This window comes from Chiloscyllium plagiosum, unplaced genomic scaffold, assembly GCF_037043375.1.
Source record: "Chiloscyllium plagiosum isolate Xiang-an unplaced genomic scaffold, Cpla_swu_hap1 HiC_scaffold_20, whole genome shotgun sequence".
Taxonomy (NCBI): domain Eukaryota; kingdom Metazoa; phylum Chordata; class Chondrichthyes; order Orectolobiformes; family Hemiscylliidae; genus Chiloscyllium; species Chiloscyllium plagiosum.
In genome coordinates this window covers 40774083-40792670 of record NW_028270158.1, presented here as the reverse complement: position 1 = coordinate 40792670, position 18588 = coordinate 40774083, and the positions used below count along the sequence as shown (strand labels likewise).

Genomic DNA, 18588 nt, shown 5'->3' with positions numbered 1-18588 from the left:
TCTAAATCTTCTACAGCAAAGGTAGACACAAAAGACTTGTTCACTACCACTACTTCCTTGTTTTTCCTGATCAATTTCCCAGACCTTCCTACCAAAGGACCAACACTTGCTTATTCACTCTTTTCCCATTTAATACTTATTGAAACTCTCATCTGATTTTATATTACCAGTTAGTTTACTCTCATACTCGACTTCCACCCTCTTTTTGTGTCATTTGTTTTTTTTAAATCTGATCAACCTTCTGACCTATCAGTCTTTTTGCACAAAAATATTTCAATTTGATACTGTCTTTAACTTGCTTAGTCACAAATGATGCAGCTTTCTCAAATAGTTTTTCTTTCACACCAGAATAAATCTTTGTTGAGTTATCAAATATATCTTTATAAGTCTACCAATGTATTTCAATTGTCCTACCTTTTAATCGAGTGTCCTATTTCAGTTTAGCTAGTTCTTACAATTATCATTATATACCCTTATAGTTATCTTTATTCAGATTTGAAACACTAATCTTGGATCCACACTTGTTTCCTTGAAACTGAATGTAAAATTTTAATATGTTATAATCATTATCATCTAAAGGTTCATATACCATTAGGTTATTGATTATATGTATCATTGCTCATTACCAGGTTTGGAATAGCCTGCTTGCTGGCTATCTCTGGAATGTGCTACCCTAAGGACTTGTGCCAAATATACTCCACAAACTTATTTTCCAGGCTACACTTGCCAATCTGATTTGCCCACTCTACACTTGATTAATGTCACCAAGGAGTATTTCCATAAATTTCTTACATATCTCATTTATTCTTTCTAGTATACTTTGTCCAAAGGTACAACTACTGTTAGGGGAACTAGCTCTAAACTACTATCACAAGTGACTTCGTACCTTTTTCTTCAGCTCTACTCAACCTGATTCAACACCTTGCTCTTTTGAGCTAAGGTCAACTCTCATCTCTCAAAGAATTGGCAACTCAGTTAAGACCTGATGCTTTTGCAAAACTCAACCCATAGCTCCATACTGGTGAAATATTTTGATTGTTGTACCTTTCAGTAAGTTGACAACATGATGACTTGCATTTTCTTTCCTCAAAAGTAGCAAGAAACAGGGACACAGCAGCTCAGAAGTGGGAGGGCCATCAGAAGAATCATGGGGAGTTAGGGCAGTTTGACAAAACACTGGGATCTGAAAAGACCAATGAAGATTTTCTGAGAACTTTTGAGAACTCCATATAGATAATGGATTGCATCTGTTCATTACTTCAATCAATTAAATACATTATCACCAAATAAGTTGCATGTCATATTTCCAAAATTCATTCTCACAATCTTATCCTGCACTCACTTTGTACTGGTAAGATTCCACCCCAACTGTCCCTTTCATAATAGGGAGATACCGTCTGATGTTCTTGTTTACTTGCAAAGTCAGAATTGTTAAATGTTTCAATTTTACCCTTACAAGATGCAATGGTCTTTGATTCAACCATTCCTTGAGGCAAAGCTGTCCACGCTGTCACAACCTTCTGCTCCTTACATTAGCCTATGTGTCTGTGCAGTCTGTTATCTTCTTTCTTACTATGTACGGAAACTATTTTCCATATGGCTCCCTAGTTCATGAATACAAATCATTTGTGTACACCAAGAAAAGGAGTGGATCCAGTAATGAACCTTCCAATAGTACCAATCTGAGAAAAATCTATTTACTTTAACTCTCTGTTCCCTGTGTTTCAAAAAGCTTTTATCCATATTGCAGGAAGTGCTGAAGAAGTTCAACTGGTCTGGCAGCATCTGTTCAGACAGAAAAAGAGTTAATGCTTTGAGTCTTGTGTGACTCTTCTTTGGAAATAGATGCCCTCTGAGTTTCATCAGCATGTTCTGTTTTATTTCGGATTCTGAGCATCTGCCGTATTTTACTTTTATTTATCCATTCTACATTCCATCAAATTTGCTTTTAAACTATAATCCTTTGTTTTTTGCAACTAGACTTCTGTGGGCTTAAGAATGCCTTCTGAAGAAAACTTCTACCAGACCAACATTATTATCTTTACCTAACCAAACTTGATAAACTTGTCAACTGTGATGTTCTTTAACAAATTCTGGCTTTTTCTGATCATATTACGTACAAGAATAGAAGGAGACCATTCAGCCTGTAAAGCTGTTGATATTAGACCATGCTAATCTATGCCTCAACTCTAGCTTTCTTTAATAATTTGTGTTAAAGCTTATTTTCCAAATGACCACCCTTGGTACCTTGTGGCATTTGTCACCTCTGCCAGTATATATCACCATACACTACCTACAGGAAAAAAAAGTTTTTTTGATGAAGGTTTTATTCCACACTACCAATAAGTACAAATACATTCGGTCAGGAATAATTGCTACAACATTAGGAGCTGGTATAGGTACGTCTGATCACTCCAAAGACAAGGGATCGATCCATAGACTACATGTGATATCAAGTGAATGAGTGAAGCCAATGTCACACAAACATTTACCCCTTCAGAATCTTCATTATTTTATACAATGCCTCCATAATGTGATGCCAATGTGCTTTATCTTCTTACTCAGATCTCACAGATTGCCATACCCTTTTTACAATGACTACTGATGTTCCTTCACAATGCCATAACACTTTTACTATGATACTTGACCTTCCTCCAATGTACTGTACCTGCACACTTGCAATCCCAAGGCTCCCCGCTCTCTTTGGAGACAACCGAAGGCGTCGTATGCCACGTAGACTGAATCCTCGCCTAGTACAGACAGATATTATATCTCCATAACAACGAGGAGGCACAGCGGGAGATACTAGTAGAAATATATCGGCTGGATTGAAAATATAAAAATAAAAGAGGGAAATTAAGTTCTTCTGTCACAATATAAAGAGCGATAATTGTTTATTGTGGAACCTGTAATTTGAATGTTAATGATTGTAAGAGTGCCAAAGGCCAGAAAGCAGCATTCACACTCAGCTTGAAAACCTCCATTCCCTACCACTATGTATTCTCTCAGCAGGTGACAGCCCTTTCCTTACCTGCAAGGCAGTGCAATTCAACTGTATCTTTCTGCTACAGCACTCTATCAGGAAGATAGTGCGTCATCCTTTTGCACCTGGCACTCATCCACAGGCATAGGAATGGTACCATTTATGTCATCGTTATGCATTCAATGCATATCTGCCATTCACTTTCTCATCCCACTGCTAATCTTCTTACTGCTAGCGGCCTCCTTATGTTCTTCTTTAACCATCCTGTTCTCAACCTTTCATTGCCTCCCTCACTCTCACTTGTTCCCTTCCCTGTAGGGAACATTAGGCAGTGAGAAAGCATTGCAGAAAGCAGGAGGGAGGCAGTGTAGGGTCAGTGAGGCAGCAAACAAAGTTCTCTGTGCAAACTGCAACTCTAAACAAAGACTGTCCCAATGAGATCACACAATATTTCAGTCTCTGCATACCAGAAAAAAAATACATTTTATTGATTCTGCTCTTATTAAAATATCTTTACATTGGTCAGTATTGGGAATGGTTCTATTATTTGTTACAGGCAGCAACAGTGACATCATGAGCACTATGGCTATGCAGCCTCTGCAGCTGCAATGGCAACAAGTACAATTAAGGAGGAGAGCACTGAGTCACTGGAGGTCAAACACTGCTGCCAGGACTTACCTTTGGAAACAGGAATCTCAGCCACTGGAACAGACCATTTCCGAATTTTGGAGTGAGTGGTAGCAGACGCTTAACAAATGTAACATTAAAATGGTCTCCATAAAAACAGTACAGTGTCTCATCTCTTCTGCAACAATGATATAAAATATATTACATTTCATGGACTACACCAGAACCTATATTTTTGGCCTTTCACCAAGGATCAGTCTAAATCCACAGACCTTTGAATGGAAGCAGGGGGCTTTAATTATTTGTATAATCTTCTGTCATTGTAATTGAATCTAAAGTGTGTACCTCTAATAGTTGCAACAAGGGTAGCAGGAGGTCTGCAGGTCTCTCTGGGGTCGATATGGATCCCTGTAGACTGGAGACTGTTAGATCTGTGCATAAAGGATTGAAACAGTAGAAATGAATCTAAATCACCCATCTAAAGCATGTTTAACAGACCAACATCCAGATAATGAATTAGATAGCAAAAGATTTTCAGAATCATAGAGATGTACAGCACATAGACAGACCCTTTGGTCCAAATCCTCCATACTGAGCAGATATCCTAATTTAATCTAGTCCCATTGCCAGCACATGGCCCATAACCCTCTAAACCCTTTCTATTCATATATTCATCCAGATGCCTTTTAAATCAGGGTAGCATAGTGGCTAACATTGCTGCCTCTCAGTGCCAGGGACCCGGGTTCGATTCCAGCCTTGGGTGACTATCTGTGTGGAGTTTACACATTGTCCCCATGTCTGCATGGGTTTCCTCCCACAATCCAAAGATTGTGTTTAGGTGAATTGGCTGTGTGCTAAGTTACCCATAGTGTTCAGGGATGTGTAGGTTAGGTGCATTAGTCAGGGGTAAATATAGGGTAGGGGGAATGGGTCTGGGTGGGTTACTAGTGATAGTTTCACTTCTTTCATGTGTAAATCACAAAATGCTTTTTTTAAAAAGTTGCATTCTCGGGTTAGCTGTTCACAATGGTGATAACCAGAAGTGAAACTATCACTGTATTCTAACAGATGAAAGGCTTAACAGACAATCAATTCTTCAATGTATAATTTCAGTTACATCACACTGCAAATTTTTGCTATAAATTCTGTGTTATGATTGAGCCCTCCACAATCACCTGATGAAGGAGCGTCGTTCCGAAAGCTAGTGTGCTTCCAATTAAACCTGTTGGACTATAACCTGGTGTTGTGTGATTTTTAACTTCAACTAATCAGTTTACGTGCAAAGCCTGGCAAGGGCAATGCAATACCACGAAAGACGAGGGAGAGGTAGGATTATATCAAAGTGGAGCTTGAGGGGGAGATAAGGTACTCCATGCATTGTGTTGCCTACCTTTCTCTAAAAGCATCGATAGTATAGAGGCCAGCATTTTTTTCTTTTACATCCAGAAGTGCTCTTACACACAACTGAATGTTTTTATTCTGTGCGCCACAAAATTACAGTGGGTAATTGGCAATTATTATCCAGCACCACTAACTCACCTGGTGTTTCCAGTTAATCAAGCTATGTACAAAGATCAACAAGGGGCAGAACCCAGCTCCTTTTGAACACTGCGTCAGAAAAGCAGGGCGGTGTGAGGGTTCCTGAGCCTGGGATTGTCTGCTGTCTGCTTTCTTTTTTCTTTTAACTTCTGCTTTTTGTTCTTTCTTTTTCTGCTCTTTAAAGTATTTTGCAATAGGCTAATTGGTGGCATTGGCACAGCAGCAAGAGCAGGCCATGCGCAGAATGGTAGCAGCCTCCTGGTGGTCTAAGGTGGTGGTGGTGCTGGCAGAGCTCCTCCAGTGATCAGAAGTGGTGGGGGTAGCAATCAATGTGAGACTCAGAGTGACCGAGTCTTCAGGCTATGGCAAAGCCCAGGTGCCTGCATTGATGGTTCCAAAAACCTTTATGGAGGTAAGACTTAGACTTTGAGATTTGGGTATTGTCCTACCTTTTGCTTTTCTTTTATTTATGCTGTTGTTTTTTCAGAATTTGGTTTTGCAACCAAGGTGGTGCCAGGGAATGGCAACTTTGTACAATTTTTACTGTGCTGAAGTCATTATACTTAAGTACATATGACAATAAAATCTAATTCTAAAATTCTAATACATTAGCATCTCTGCTGAAGCTATCCCTGTAGTTGCATGAGGAGTGGTCCTACAACTGGGACTGTTTGGTATCTAGTGAAGCAGTAAGCTATTTCTTCAAGCCTGCCTTCAGGATTTAGACTGCTCTTTCTGTCAGACCATTGCTTGAAGGATGGTATGGAGCTGCCCTTATGTCAAATACCATTCGACTTTAGGAAATACTCATATTCCCTGCTGGTAAAGGAAGTCCCGTTATCTGCGACCAAACTTCCAGGAGTTCAGGAAACATGCGTGCAGTTTTACTATCATGGCTCTGTGTTTGACGAATGAACTCTATGCACGTCCAACCACTTTGAGTTGGCATCCACAATGACTAAGAACATTAAGTCCAAGAAAAGAACTGGAGAGTCGACGTGTAACCAAGTCCAGGATTCATAAGGCCATTCCCACAAATGTGGGGGAAAGCTACTGCAGTAACTTTTGTCTTTGTTGGCAACTGGGCACTGCCCCACAATGTGTCTATGTATGTATCCAATCCTGGCCACCAAACATAATTTCTCACCATCACCTTCATTTTGGAAACCCCTGGATGACCCTAGTGTAGTTCAGCCAGTATCTGGCAGCAACCTTTGCTTGGGGCAATCCTTCTCGCTTCCCATAATAATATGCCATCCTCCGGGTCCAAAAAGGTTCCAATTCTGATTGCGATGGCCCTTTGGTTTCCCCCATCACCTCCAGCTGTTTTAGTTCTGACAGGACCAAATCATTCTGCATCCAAAGTCTGATATTGTCAACTGTGACTGGAAGTGTTTCCAGGAAATGTAAAACCATTACATACACTTGCAGTGGTGGTACCACCAGTAGTGTATCTGCCAGCAGGAGGAGGCTCAATGCATCTACATTTGTTACTTGGTCTCCTGCTCCATATTCCAACTTGTAATTATATGCACTTCGTATTAGAGCCCACTGCTGAATTCAGTCTAAAGCTATTGGTGACACTGCCTTGGCCTCTTTAAGACAACTTAGCAGGGGCTTGTGGTCTGTTATTATTACAACTTTACTTCCGTAATGGTATTGGTGAAACTTTCTGACTCCAATTATAACCGTCAAACCTTCTTTCTTTATCTGGGCATATTTACACTCTGCATTAGCCAAAATCCTGGATGCATACACTATTGGGCGTTCCTCTCCAGTCTGGCGCACTGACCTCTACACCGCTGAAGCCAAACACCAACTCGAGGAGACCTCTTCCTACTGCCCCCTCGACCATGACCCCATCCCCCATCACCAAACCATCATCTCCCAGACCATACAGAACCTCATCACCTCAGGAGATCTCCCACCCACAGCTTCCAACCTCATAGTCCGGGAACCCCGCACTGCCTGGTTCTACCTCCTTCCCAAGATCCACAAGCCTGACCACCCTGGCCGACCCATTGTCTCAGCATGCTCCTGCCCCACTGAACTCATCTCTACCTATCTCGACACTGTCCTATCCCCCCTAGTCCAGGAACTCCTCACATACGTTCGAGACACCACCCACGCTCTCCACCTCCTCCAAGACTTACGTTTCCCCAGCCCCCACGCCTCATCTTTACCATGGATATCCAATCCCTCTACACCTCCATCTGCAATGATCAAGGCCTCCAAGCCCTCCGTTTCTTCCTCTCCCAACATCCCCAACAGTATCCTTCCACTGACACTCTCATTTGTTTGGCCGAACTGGTCCTCACCCTTAACAATTTCTCCTTCGAATCCTCCCACTTCCTCCAGACCAAAGGGGTAGCCATGGGCACATGTATGGCCCCCAGCTATGCCTGTCCCTTTGTTGGCTACGTAGAACAGTCAATCTTCCGTAATTACACCGGCACCACTCCCCACATCTTCCTCCGCTACATTGATGACTGCATTGGCGCCACCTCGGGCTCCCGCGAGGAGGTTGAGCAATTCATCAACTTCACCAACACATTCCACCCTGCACTGCCTGGTTCTACCTCATTCCCAAGGTATTAAATTTACCTGGACCATCTCTGACACCACCTTCCCCTTCCTGGACCTCTCCATCTCCATTAATGACGACCGACTTGACACTGACATTTTTTTATAAACCCACCGACTCCCACAGCTACCTGGATTACACCTCTTCCCACCCTACCTCTTGCAAAAATGCCATCCCGTATTCCCAATTCCTCCGCCTCCACCGTACCTGCTCCCAGGAGGACCAGTTCCACCACAGAACACACCAGGTGGCCTCCTTCTCTAGAGACCGCAACTTCCCACGCGGTTAAAGATGCCCTCCAACGTATCTTGTCCACATCCCGCACCTCCACCCTCAGACCCACCCCTCCAACTGTAACGAGGACAGAACGCCCCTGGTGCTCACCTTCCACCCTACCAACCTTCGTATAAACCAAATCATCCGCCGACATTTCCGCAACCTCCAAAAAAACCCCACCACCAGGGATATATTTCCCTCCCCAATCCTTTCCGCCTTCCGCAAAGACCGTTCCCTCCGTGAGTACCTGGTTAGGTCCACGCCCCCCTACAACCCACCCTCCCATCCTGGCACCTTCCCCTGCCACCGCAGGAACTGCAAAACCTGCGCCCACACCTCCTCCCTCACCTCCATCCAAGGCCCTAAAGGAGCCTTCCGTATCCATCAAAGGTTTACCTGCACATCCACTAATATCATTTATTGAATCCGTTGCTCCCGATGCGGTCTCCTGTACATTGGGGAGACTGGACGCCTCCTAGCAGAGCGCTTTAGCGAACATCTCTGGGACACCCGCACCAATCAACCACACTGTCCTGTGGCCCAACATTTCAACTCCCCCTCCCACTCTGCAGAGGACATGGAGGTCCTGGGCCTCCTTCACCGCCGCTCCCTCACCAGACGCCTGGAGGAAGAACGCCTCATCTTCCACCTCGGAACACTTCAACCCCAGGGCATCACCCTAGTTCCAAACTTCCAGCTCAGCACTGTCCCCATGACTTGTCCTACCTGCCTATCTTCTTTTCCACCTATCCACTCCACCCTCCTCCCTGACCTATCACCTTCATCCCCTCCCCCACTCACCTACTGTACTCTATGCTACTTTCTCCCCACCCCCACCAGCTTATCTCTCCATGCTTCAGGCTCTCTGCCTTTATTCCTGATGAAGGGCCTTTGCCCGAAATATCGATTTTACTGCTCCTCGGATGCTGCCTGAACTGCTGTGCTCTTTCAGCACCACTAATCCAGAATCTGCAGTCATTGTTTTTACCTAGTTCCTCTCCATTGGGCCACCTATGAGCTAATACTATCCTGATGCCAACTGGGGAGGTATTGCGTTTCAATACCAGATCTCGCTTGGGATCACAGTGTACAGACACCTTAGAGGGATGATAGTTGTTTCTTCACTTCCCTGAAAGTTAAAGCTTGGCTAAGCAATCATTTCCAAAGCTGATCTTTCTTTAACTGTTGTTACAAAGGTGCCAGGATAGAGGCCAGGTTATACATGAACTTTCCGCAATAATTACAAGTCCAAGTAAAGACCTAAGTTCCGTACAGATATAGGATACAGGGCACCTTTGATTGCAGTCAGTTTGCCTTCCAATGGGTGTAACCCAATCTTGTTGACACTGTAGCCCAAGTAGGTCACTTAGGATGCCTGGAACACATTTTTTCCTTCTTATGTATACGCCAGCTTTGGAGAAATGTCTCAGGATAATGTCCAAGTTCTCTAAAATGCTCCTTGTTGGTCTTCCCTGCTATTAGCACACAATCTAAATAAATGGTGACCTGGGGTAGACATTGTAAAATGTTCTCAATCTTCCGGTGAAAAATTGCACAGGCTAACAATACCCAAAATGGCAGTCTCATAAATGGGTACAAACCCTTATGGGTATTAATTATAGCATACTTCCACTGCAATTGCAAGTTTACATGGCTCATGTCCAGCTTACCCCACTAACGTTGTGTATAAGTCCTCTATGCAAGGGCTTCGGATTTGTCCAGATGTGAAAATGGTTCACCACGTGTTTAATATCCCCTCACAATTAGTATGATTGGTGCTGCCCATTCCACAAACTGGCACTGGGCAGCCTGCAGAATCGTGGAATTGCTTTCTGATCAACATGCAAGGTAGCTTTGGCTCCTCTGATAGTCCTTAGACCTTCCTGAAAGACTTCCAATTGTTTAATTTGGACAGTCATTTACTGAGCAAAAAATGTTGAGCCAATACAGGTGAATCTTTCTCAACCAATTTTGCCCCTTCAAGCTTGAGCCTGAGCCTTTTAATACAATCACTAATAACTGAACCAGCTGCTTTTCATAAGAGACTGAAAGTGAAGTTGTACTCTTAATCTGCAAAGATTTCCCACTATAGGTTCTCAATCTAGCTGAGGTCTTGAACACACTTAAGGGTTGGAGTCCAGATGTGGATTTTGGTAAAGATTCTGCGATCACTGAAATGGCTGTGCTGGCATTGGCCTCCACGAGAACCAGGTGACCATTTAACAAGAAATCTACTTTGATTGATTCTGATTTGAATGTTCTAAATCAATTTAACTGTTCCAAACCAGATGTAGGTGGACTTTCCGGGCTGTGCAGACTCCTAGATATTGGCCTGTGAGCTTTCTTATTCAGTTTAGGTTTATTGGGTCTCTTTTGCTGTCTCAAGTCCGTTTATCGGCATTAACTACAAAGGCTTGCTGCCTTGGATTCTGAAGAAAATTTTTAGTGTTAGGCTGCGGCTTGGCTTTGACTTGGGGGTATTTCTGTGGGCTGACCTAGAGTTCCTCTGTTCAGGATATGTCCTCAGTGAGGCTATGCATTTGCCTTCACTCAAGTTATGTTCCCCAAGCTCAGTAGGATTGGCAAGGATGTCCACTTCCATTGGGAATACTCTGCAACTCATATGCTCCACTTGCTCCATTTTCCAATGATACAGCCAGTTGTAGTGCCTGCTTGAAGTCCAGTTGGACTTCAGCCATAGGTGCTTTTGCAACATTAATCCCACATATGAAACCATCTTAGCATTTCAGTAAGGATTAAACCGAAGTCACATGCCCTCTGCTAGTTGTCCTTAACCTAGTCAAAAATCCCAACACAGATTCCCCTGGTTCTCAAATTGCTGAGTAAAACTGATTGTGTCTCAGGCACTAGAGGAAACTTGGCGTTGGAATATTCCTTAACTAAATCCGTCAACTCTTGCAAGTTTCAATACTGAATGGACTCAAAAACTCTTAACAGTCGCCTGCACCTGTGTTTTTCTTTTTGCTGCTGTTTACCTATTATTTACTTATCTATGCTATTTAATTCTGTGATGTGCCTGTATTGCTCACAAGACAAAGCTTTTCACCATGCCTCGGTGACAATAAATTCAATTCAATTGAATTCAATTCCTGTGCTTCAAGGAAAGTTAGGCTCCTACTAATAAAAGCTGCTGGTCCACAATTGTCAGGAGAATTACTCACTGCTTTTCATCTGCCTCAATGTCATTTGCCAGGAAAGAAATAACACATTACTTCCAAACAGGGGCCCAGTTTTTGATGGCAGGATCAAATGAGCAAACTTCCCAAAGAATGGCATGATGCAAGAAATGCTTACCCTAACTCAACGAGCATGCTTTTCTCTCATGTTCACTGAAAAACTTCCACATAGGCTGGTATCCCGGACCAAGTCACCCTTTATTTACACATGAAGAGTCCTTGACACTGATCCAGCTCCCTCAGAGCCAGCGTTCGAGTGAACAGAATGTCTGACACTCCTGTTCATATCTGTAAGCCAGGGCTCCCTGATTGAATCAGATTAACAGCCCCAGAGAACTCATATTCTAGGTCCATCTGACTGATCTCGTTGCAATCACTACAGGACTTAAACCTGTGCCTTCTGGACCAAAGGTAGGGATACTATCAATGCATCTCAAGAACCCTTCCAAGAATCCAGCTTTTTATTAAAGTTTCTTTTTTGTTTTTATTTTTGTTTATATCCAGAAGCATTAACTCACACAAAGGAATGACTTTTCTCCCACACCACATCATCTGAGAGTGCAGAACTCAGCTCTTTTTAAAATATGTCTCATATAGAACCCATCTTTTTTCTTAACATAAGAACTTAGCTCCTCTTTTTTTCTTTCCCTATCCAAAATTGATTCACACAACCAAATGGATTTTTTCCCACCATCAAATCACCTATTGTACTTTCACCAATTAACCACCTCCATTAAATTTCTCGTGTTTTCCAGTCATTCAAATTATGCAATTAAGTTCTGAGGCAGGGTCACTGGACCCAAAACATTACCTCTGATTTCTCTCCACAGATGCTGCTAGACCTGCTGACCTTTTCCAGCAATTTCTGTTTTTGACTTTGATTTCCAGCATCTGCAGTTCTTTTGGTTTTTAAATTATATGTAATGGCTGGCAAAGACATTGAGGGACAGGTAGACAAGAGGTTGGGAGCTAAAGCACTCTCTTTTCTGCAGTGCCCATTTTCTCCGGGAATTTCAAGAGTATGGGGGCACTCCGCAGATTCCTGCTCCAAGAGCACCTGTGCACAAATGCAGTTGCATAAAGGGGCAAACGGTGGGCAGCTATGAACTCCTCCACTGCCTGTTGCCCGGTCTATTTGGCTAGATCCAGAGACAGACCCATGAGGAGGTTCTTCAACTTGCCCACATCCGCCACAGCAGATGCCTAAAGATCAGAAGCATGGGCCTGAAGTAGAACTAAAACCATAACAAAAACAGCCAACAAACAATATATACACGGTCCACGGACTCCAAAGCAGCATAAAATAAACAATTTGTTGGGAGTGCATGAATCACCGTAATCAATGGTTAAAGAATACAGCTCTTTATATATTTTCCAAGCAACATATTCATAGATATTACTTCATACCTCTGGTGCTGATAGGTCAGGGATACTACCACAGTGCCAAAAGAACCCAAGGTACCCAGCTCTTTTTTTTTAACCAACTTGTTCAGAGCTGTTATTATAGACTGTGCCACAAGACTCCTGGAATGCAGCTTTTGTTTTGTATCTAGACATGCTCTTAATCACAACTGAACATAATTTTTTTCCATCACCAAATTACCCCTGGAATTTCTTTTAACTTTTTTCATTTTCTATATCCAGAAGTGCTCTGACACAGACAACTGAACAGTTTTTATTTCCATTATCAAATCTAGAACCCTATTCTTAAAAACAAAGTTCTCCGAGCATCACCTGCTTTCAAACAATTCTGGAGCTGTTCTGCCACTTAAAGGGACCCACATTTCTAACACTAACAAAACACACATTTGGTAAGGCTTTTAGAAAGTATGTCTTTTAATTTAATTTATATTTCAGTGATCCCCTTTAGTTTGGTTCAGGGAAGTTCAATTCTTAGCTCTGATCCACAAGTCATGAGTCGAGCTGCATTTCAGGAATTGAGCGCCTAATACATGGGACAGCATTGCTTTTTCAGTGGTGGCAGCACTGAAAGAGGACTGCATTGTGGTAGAATCTCTGTGGGGCTCCCAGTTCCTCATTGTAACTTCCATCTATTCTATTACATACCTGTATTTCAAACTATTTTTTGTGCCAGGGTTCTGAATGCCAACTCGTACAATTCCATTTTCAGGAACTCTTCCACCAAACCACACACAGAGCTCCCAATAGATTCGGATTTTCTGGTGTGGAGTGTATAGGAGTGGTTCATCACGATGCTTGCAATAAAGAGCATTGATGGAGTGCTGGTCTGTCACACTGGCTAGCTGAGGATCAGTGGGCCCAACAATGTCCATCCACAGTGAACCTGCATTCATGCCTCTCAGTGCCAATGCCAACACAGGCCTTGGATCAGCATCATCTGGAGTGTAAACAGAAGGCAGTTTACCTATGGAAAGAAGAAAATACAGTAATCATACCAACCGGCAAATGTTAAAACATACATATCAAATAATTGATGTTAACTATGGGTTTGGATTAAATTGTTTTTGTTTGTTGGAAAGTTTTCTAAAGGGTTGATGAGAATGATTGAATTCAACCCAGGATTAGGTGGCCAATTGTTCAGGAGGAATAAACAGTGATTCTGCTACTCCAACTATGTTAGAAATCACAACTTACTGGTCACATTTGGCTTTACCTGCACTCTCTGCCAGTAGCCTGTATGAAGGGTAGAGTAATCGAAGGCCACAAATATCCAAACCATTGCCAAGGATGAGCTGCAATGTGTGATGAAGGGCTACGGGATTAATCAATAAGTTTTCAAAGAGTAGCGCCATAGTAACCTGAAATAGAAAAATGCTGAGATGAGTCAACTGGTTGGCATTTTAATTTTTAGTAAATGTCTAATCTTCACAAAATAAAAGGACCATTTACAGATGAGAGTTTGCCAGCAACTCTGTGCAGTGGTGGCATGATCCATTGTTTATTTCCCCAAGGAAGCATCTATCTCACTGATAAGGTATACACTTAAGAGTCATAGAGATGTACAGCATGGAAACAGACCCTTCGGTCCAACCCGCCCATGCCGACCAGATATCCCAACCCAATCTAGTCCCATTTGCCAGCACCCGGCCCATATCCCTTCAAACCCTTCCTATTCATATACCCATCCAAATGCCTCTTAAATGTTGCAATTGTACCAGCCTCCACGACATCCTCTGGCAGCTCATTCCATACACGTACCACCCTCTGGGTGAAAAAGTTGCCCCTTAGGTCTCTTTTATATCTTTCCCCTCTCACCCTAAATCTATGCTCTCTGGTTCTGGACTCCCCGACCCCCAGGGAAAAGACTTTTGTCTATTTACCCTATCCATGTCCCTCATAATTTTGTAAACCTCTATAAGGTCACCTCTCAGCCTCCGACGCACCAGGGAAAACAGCCCCAGCCAGTTCAGCCTCTCCCTGTAGCTCAGATTCTCCAACCCAGGCAACATCCTTGTAAATCTTTTCTGAACCCTTTCAAGTTTCACAACATCTTTCCGAAAGGAAGGAGACCAGGATTGTACACAATATTCCAACAGTGGCCTAACCAATGTCCTGTACAGCCGCAACATGATCTCCCAACCCCTGTACTCAATACTCTGACCAATAAAGGAAAGCATACCAAACGCCTTCTTCACTATCCTATCTACCTGCGACTCCATTTTCAAGGAGCTATGAAGCTGCACTCCAAGCTCTCTTTGTTCAGCAACACTCCCTAGGATCTTACCATTAAGTGTATAAGTCCTGCTAAGATTTGCTTTCTCAAAATGCAGCACCTCGCATTTATCTGAATTAAACTCCAAATGCCACTTCTCAGTCCTTTGGCCCATCTGGTCCAGATCCTGTTGTAATCTGAAGTAACCCTCTTCGTTGTCCACTACACCTCCAATTTTGGTGCCATCTGCAAACTTACTATGCAATAAAAGTCATTTCATATGATACTAAGTAAGTGTAAGCAATACCTTACACTTAGGATTTGCTGAAAATGTGTTGCTGGAAAAGCGCAGCAGGTCAGGCAGCATCCAAGGAACAGGAGAATCGACGTTTCGGGCCTGAAGAAGGGCTTATGCCCGAAACGTCGATTCTCCTGTTCCTTGGCTGCTGCCTGACCTGCTGCGCTTTTCCAGCAACACATTTTCAGCTCTGATACTCCAGCATCTGCAGTCCTCACTTTCTCCACTTAGGATTTGCCCTTTTACTCCTGTGAACCAGCACTATCTATTTTCCAATGTTCACACAGGCCTGATCCATTCTAGCACTGGGATTGACATATGACAACAGTGTGTGATTGTGCTCTTACCTCAGGTTTCTCCCCACAGCTCTCATCAATGTCAGTCACAGAAGGACAGGAACTCTCATCTGTCTCTATTGTCTGCCAATAAAACCCCATCTCAATCTCAAATATTTTCTTAACAGCCTGTGTAAAAATCAAAGAACAAATGAACTAAGTTCAAATTCTGATCAAAGTCACATAAATACTTTACATTCCTTTACTGTTTCATTATCTTTCACATCCTCCTAGCAAGCAAAACAGCAAATTCACTCGTGACCCAAGCTCAGTATGACTTGGATTCAATGTGACCCATGAATACATAGTGTGAAAAAATGTTTATTCAAGCCCACCTTGAAATCTGGCTTAACAGAAATCAGGGAGTTGAGACGAACTGTTGGAAGATAGATCTCTGGAGGGAACATCTGTCTCTGAAGGGAATCATTCATCTGCTTACTCCACCATATCACTGCTTTCAGGCATGTTTGGGATAAAAATTTCATAACCAGTTGATAAAATATTGAAGTTCCTCGCAGTTCCTCTTTTGGCTGTGAATAAACAAAGAAAGGAGGCTAAGGCAACCAGTTCTCCAAGAAAATGACATAACCCCAAGATATCAGCGACCACTCCTCAGTCTGTATTCTCTTTGAGATTAGGTGAAACTCAATAGATATCATATCTGGTTAAGTCACTGTAGCACAGGTTAAGATTAACCTCTCGTATATCTTTTCACCAATAATGTGTGTTTTATCGAAGCTTTGTGTCATGCACTCATCAAGTCAATCTGAAAAATGTACAAATGTAAAGGGAAAACAATATTTATACTGTATGACAGAAGAAGAGTAATTGTTTGGCAAGTTGATTGATTAATAGAAGCACTGTCATGGAGAATACATCAGTTAATGATGACTGACAGTTAACTTCCGATCATGGGTTAAATTTTAAACCAGGTAAATTGACTTTAATTAATCAGGTACTGCCCTAAAAAAAAGAAAATGGCTGCCATTGAAACAGGTGTAGTGTGTGTACATATTCTTTCTGTCTGCAAAGTACAGGATCCCTTGTGTTAATTACCTAGCTTCATGGACATGCAAGTGCAGCACACTTTTAGCCCACCTGAGAAACCTAAACTGGTCATCAGAGTAATTCTTTGCACAGTCAAAATTACAAGTCGTTCTGCTATAACACGCATTTTGCGAATGCAAATTCAATGTAACATGATTGACAAGTTGGACACTGTTTCTTAAGCTTGAACTTTTAAAATGTGTGTCGGCTGCAATGCAATTACATCACCAATAGTTTAAACACTGGTTCTAAAGTGTGGTTTTTCCGCAATGCGGTGTTACACAAGACCACAACTATTGTATTATAGAAGAACTATCTGTATATAGCAAACGTTATTCAATCTCAGAATCATACTTAGTGTCAGATTTTTGAAAACATGGGTGGGTTAAGTACAGTCAGTACCTAGTTTGTTGTGAACAGCTAAATGGATATGCTGTTTGATACAATGCCCTGGAACATACAGCCTACATAACTTGCATTATATTAGTACTGATATTTATATACCACATCATTCATTTGTGTTGGCAGAACATCTTTTTGGCTTGATGCAACAACTTGTTAATGGGAAACACCACTTGGGTTCCTACTGCGTAAGTGCAGCATGAAAAAGTTAGCTATAGCGATTTTTGAGAAGATTTGTAGCTCAGATTGATGATAAGTATGTAAGTTAGCTCACTGAGCTTGAAGATTTGTTTTCAGACGTTTCGTCAAAATACTAGGTAACATCATCAGTGAGAGTCTTTGGTGAGGCTCTCTCTATGTCCTGCCTCTCTATTTATAGGTCTTGGTTTCTTAAGGTGGACGATATCATTTCCGGTTCATTTTTTTAAGGAAAGGCAGGTAGGATCTAAATTGATGTGTTTATTTATGGAGTTCAGGTTAGAATGCCATGCCTCTAAGAATTTTAAGTGTGTCTTTGTTTTGCCTGTCCTAGGATGTATGTGTTGTCCCAGTCAAAGTGGTGTCTGTATGTATAGAAACCAGAGTTAGCTTTATTTGTTGCTCAAACGTTTGAGAGGCCTAATCCATCTAAGGGATCTAGAGGTATACTGGGAACTTTTCAGGATCAATACCTTTCACCCATTCATGAGCTTGAGTGACATACAGCAAGAAATGAACTGACCAGTGATGCATTACCCCACAGGATGGCATTGATGTGCCCTGTTTCAGCATACAGCTTGCACAGTGAACTTGGGCCCTATTTACAAGTTTTCTAATAAAGAAACCTTGCAGTGCATTTAACTGTAGGAATCCCAATCCAAGTACTGACCGTGAAGGCAGGTTTTCTGTATATAGTAGGAGAAAGCCCAATGGCCAATTTCTCAATTAGGTCACTGAGAAATGGAAGCTCATATGGTGACCCTGTTTCAGAAATGAATTTGAGTACAGTAGAGTCCATTAGGACAAGTAAGGAAATTCTTTTATGCACCTGTGGATTCAAGTATAATAAACAAGAAACAAGAGTAGGCCATTTGGCCCTACGAGCCATCTCCACCATTCAATAAGATCACCATCAACTCTATATTCCTACATATCCCTGATAATCTTTCTTCCTCTTGGTAATCAAGAATCTAAATCACATGCTATAGGATCAGCCTCATCATCAATCTTGTGCAAGCCATGTGATCACCATACAAGGCTGATGCTGAAATAGGGCTCATCAAATCCATCCTGAGTGTTAATGGCTGTCCTCATCAGATCATTTCCCACTTTATGTGGTGTTTCATCTGAATGGGGTTGCACGCTAGCAATCAAGCTCTGCTATTCTTGAACACAAAAGTTAAAGATTTTAAGTAGTATGGAAAATTGCACAATTTACCTGACTTTTATACGAGGTTGACAGAAAGTTTACACTAAGTACTAAACAGGAATTACTATTTATTACAAGTAAATTGATTACAGCTACAACTAAACAATTATGAAGGATTGGAATATAACTCTACTAGTTAAACTATAATCTCCACATTGGCTGATTTATACTTTATAAATTAAAAGTCACAGCTTACAGCAAAAAGGAAAGGTAAACCAGTTTTCTTCAAGCTAAAAATAGAGCTCCTGAACTGGTGGA

General features: G+C 42.0%; 1 protein-coding gene across 4 annotated transcripts in view; it reads right to left on the bottom strand.

The window, feature by feature from the left end:
- LOC122560658 (dynein axonemal assembly factor 8) overlaps positions 1-18588 on the bottom strand; it is a 97052-nt gene that overhangs the window by 37221 nt on the left and 41243 nt on the right. For all 4 annotated transcript variants that reach the window (XM_043711536.2, XM_043711543.2, XM_087997847.1 and 1 more), the window contains 7 exons: positions 15809-16003; positions 15486-15602; positions 13842-13986; positions 13274-13592; positions 3956-4041; positions 2669-2823; positions 1045-1183 (listed from right to left, as the gene is read on the bottom strand). In XM_043711536.2, the coding sequence (XP_043567471.2) occupies positions 1045-1183; positions 2669-2823; positions 3956-4041; positions 13274-13592; positions 13842-13986; positions 15486-15602; positions 15809-16003 (1156 nt within the window). The remainder of the gene's footprint in view (positions 1-1044; positions 1184-2668; positions 2824-3955; positions 4042-13273; positions 13593-13841; positions 13987-15485; positions 15603-15808; positions 16004-18588) is intronic.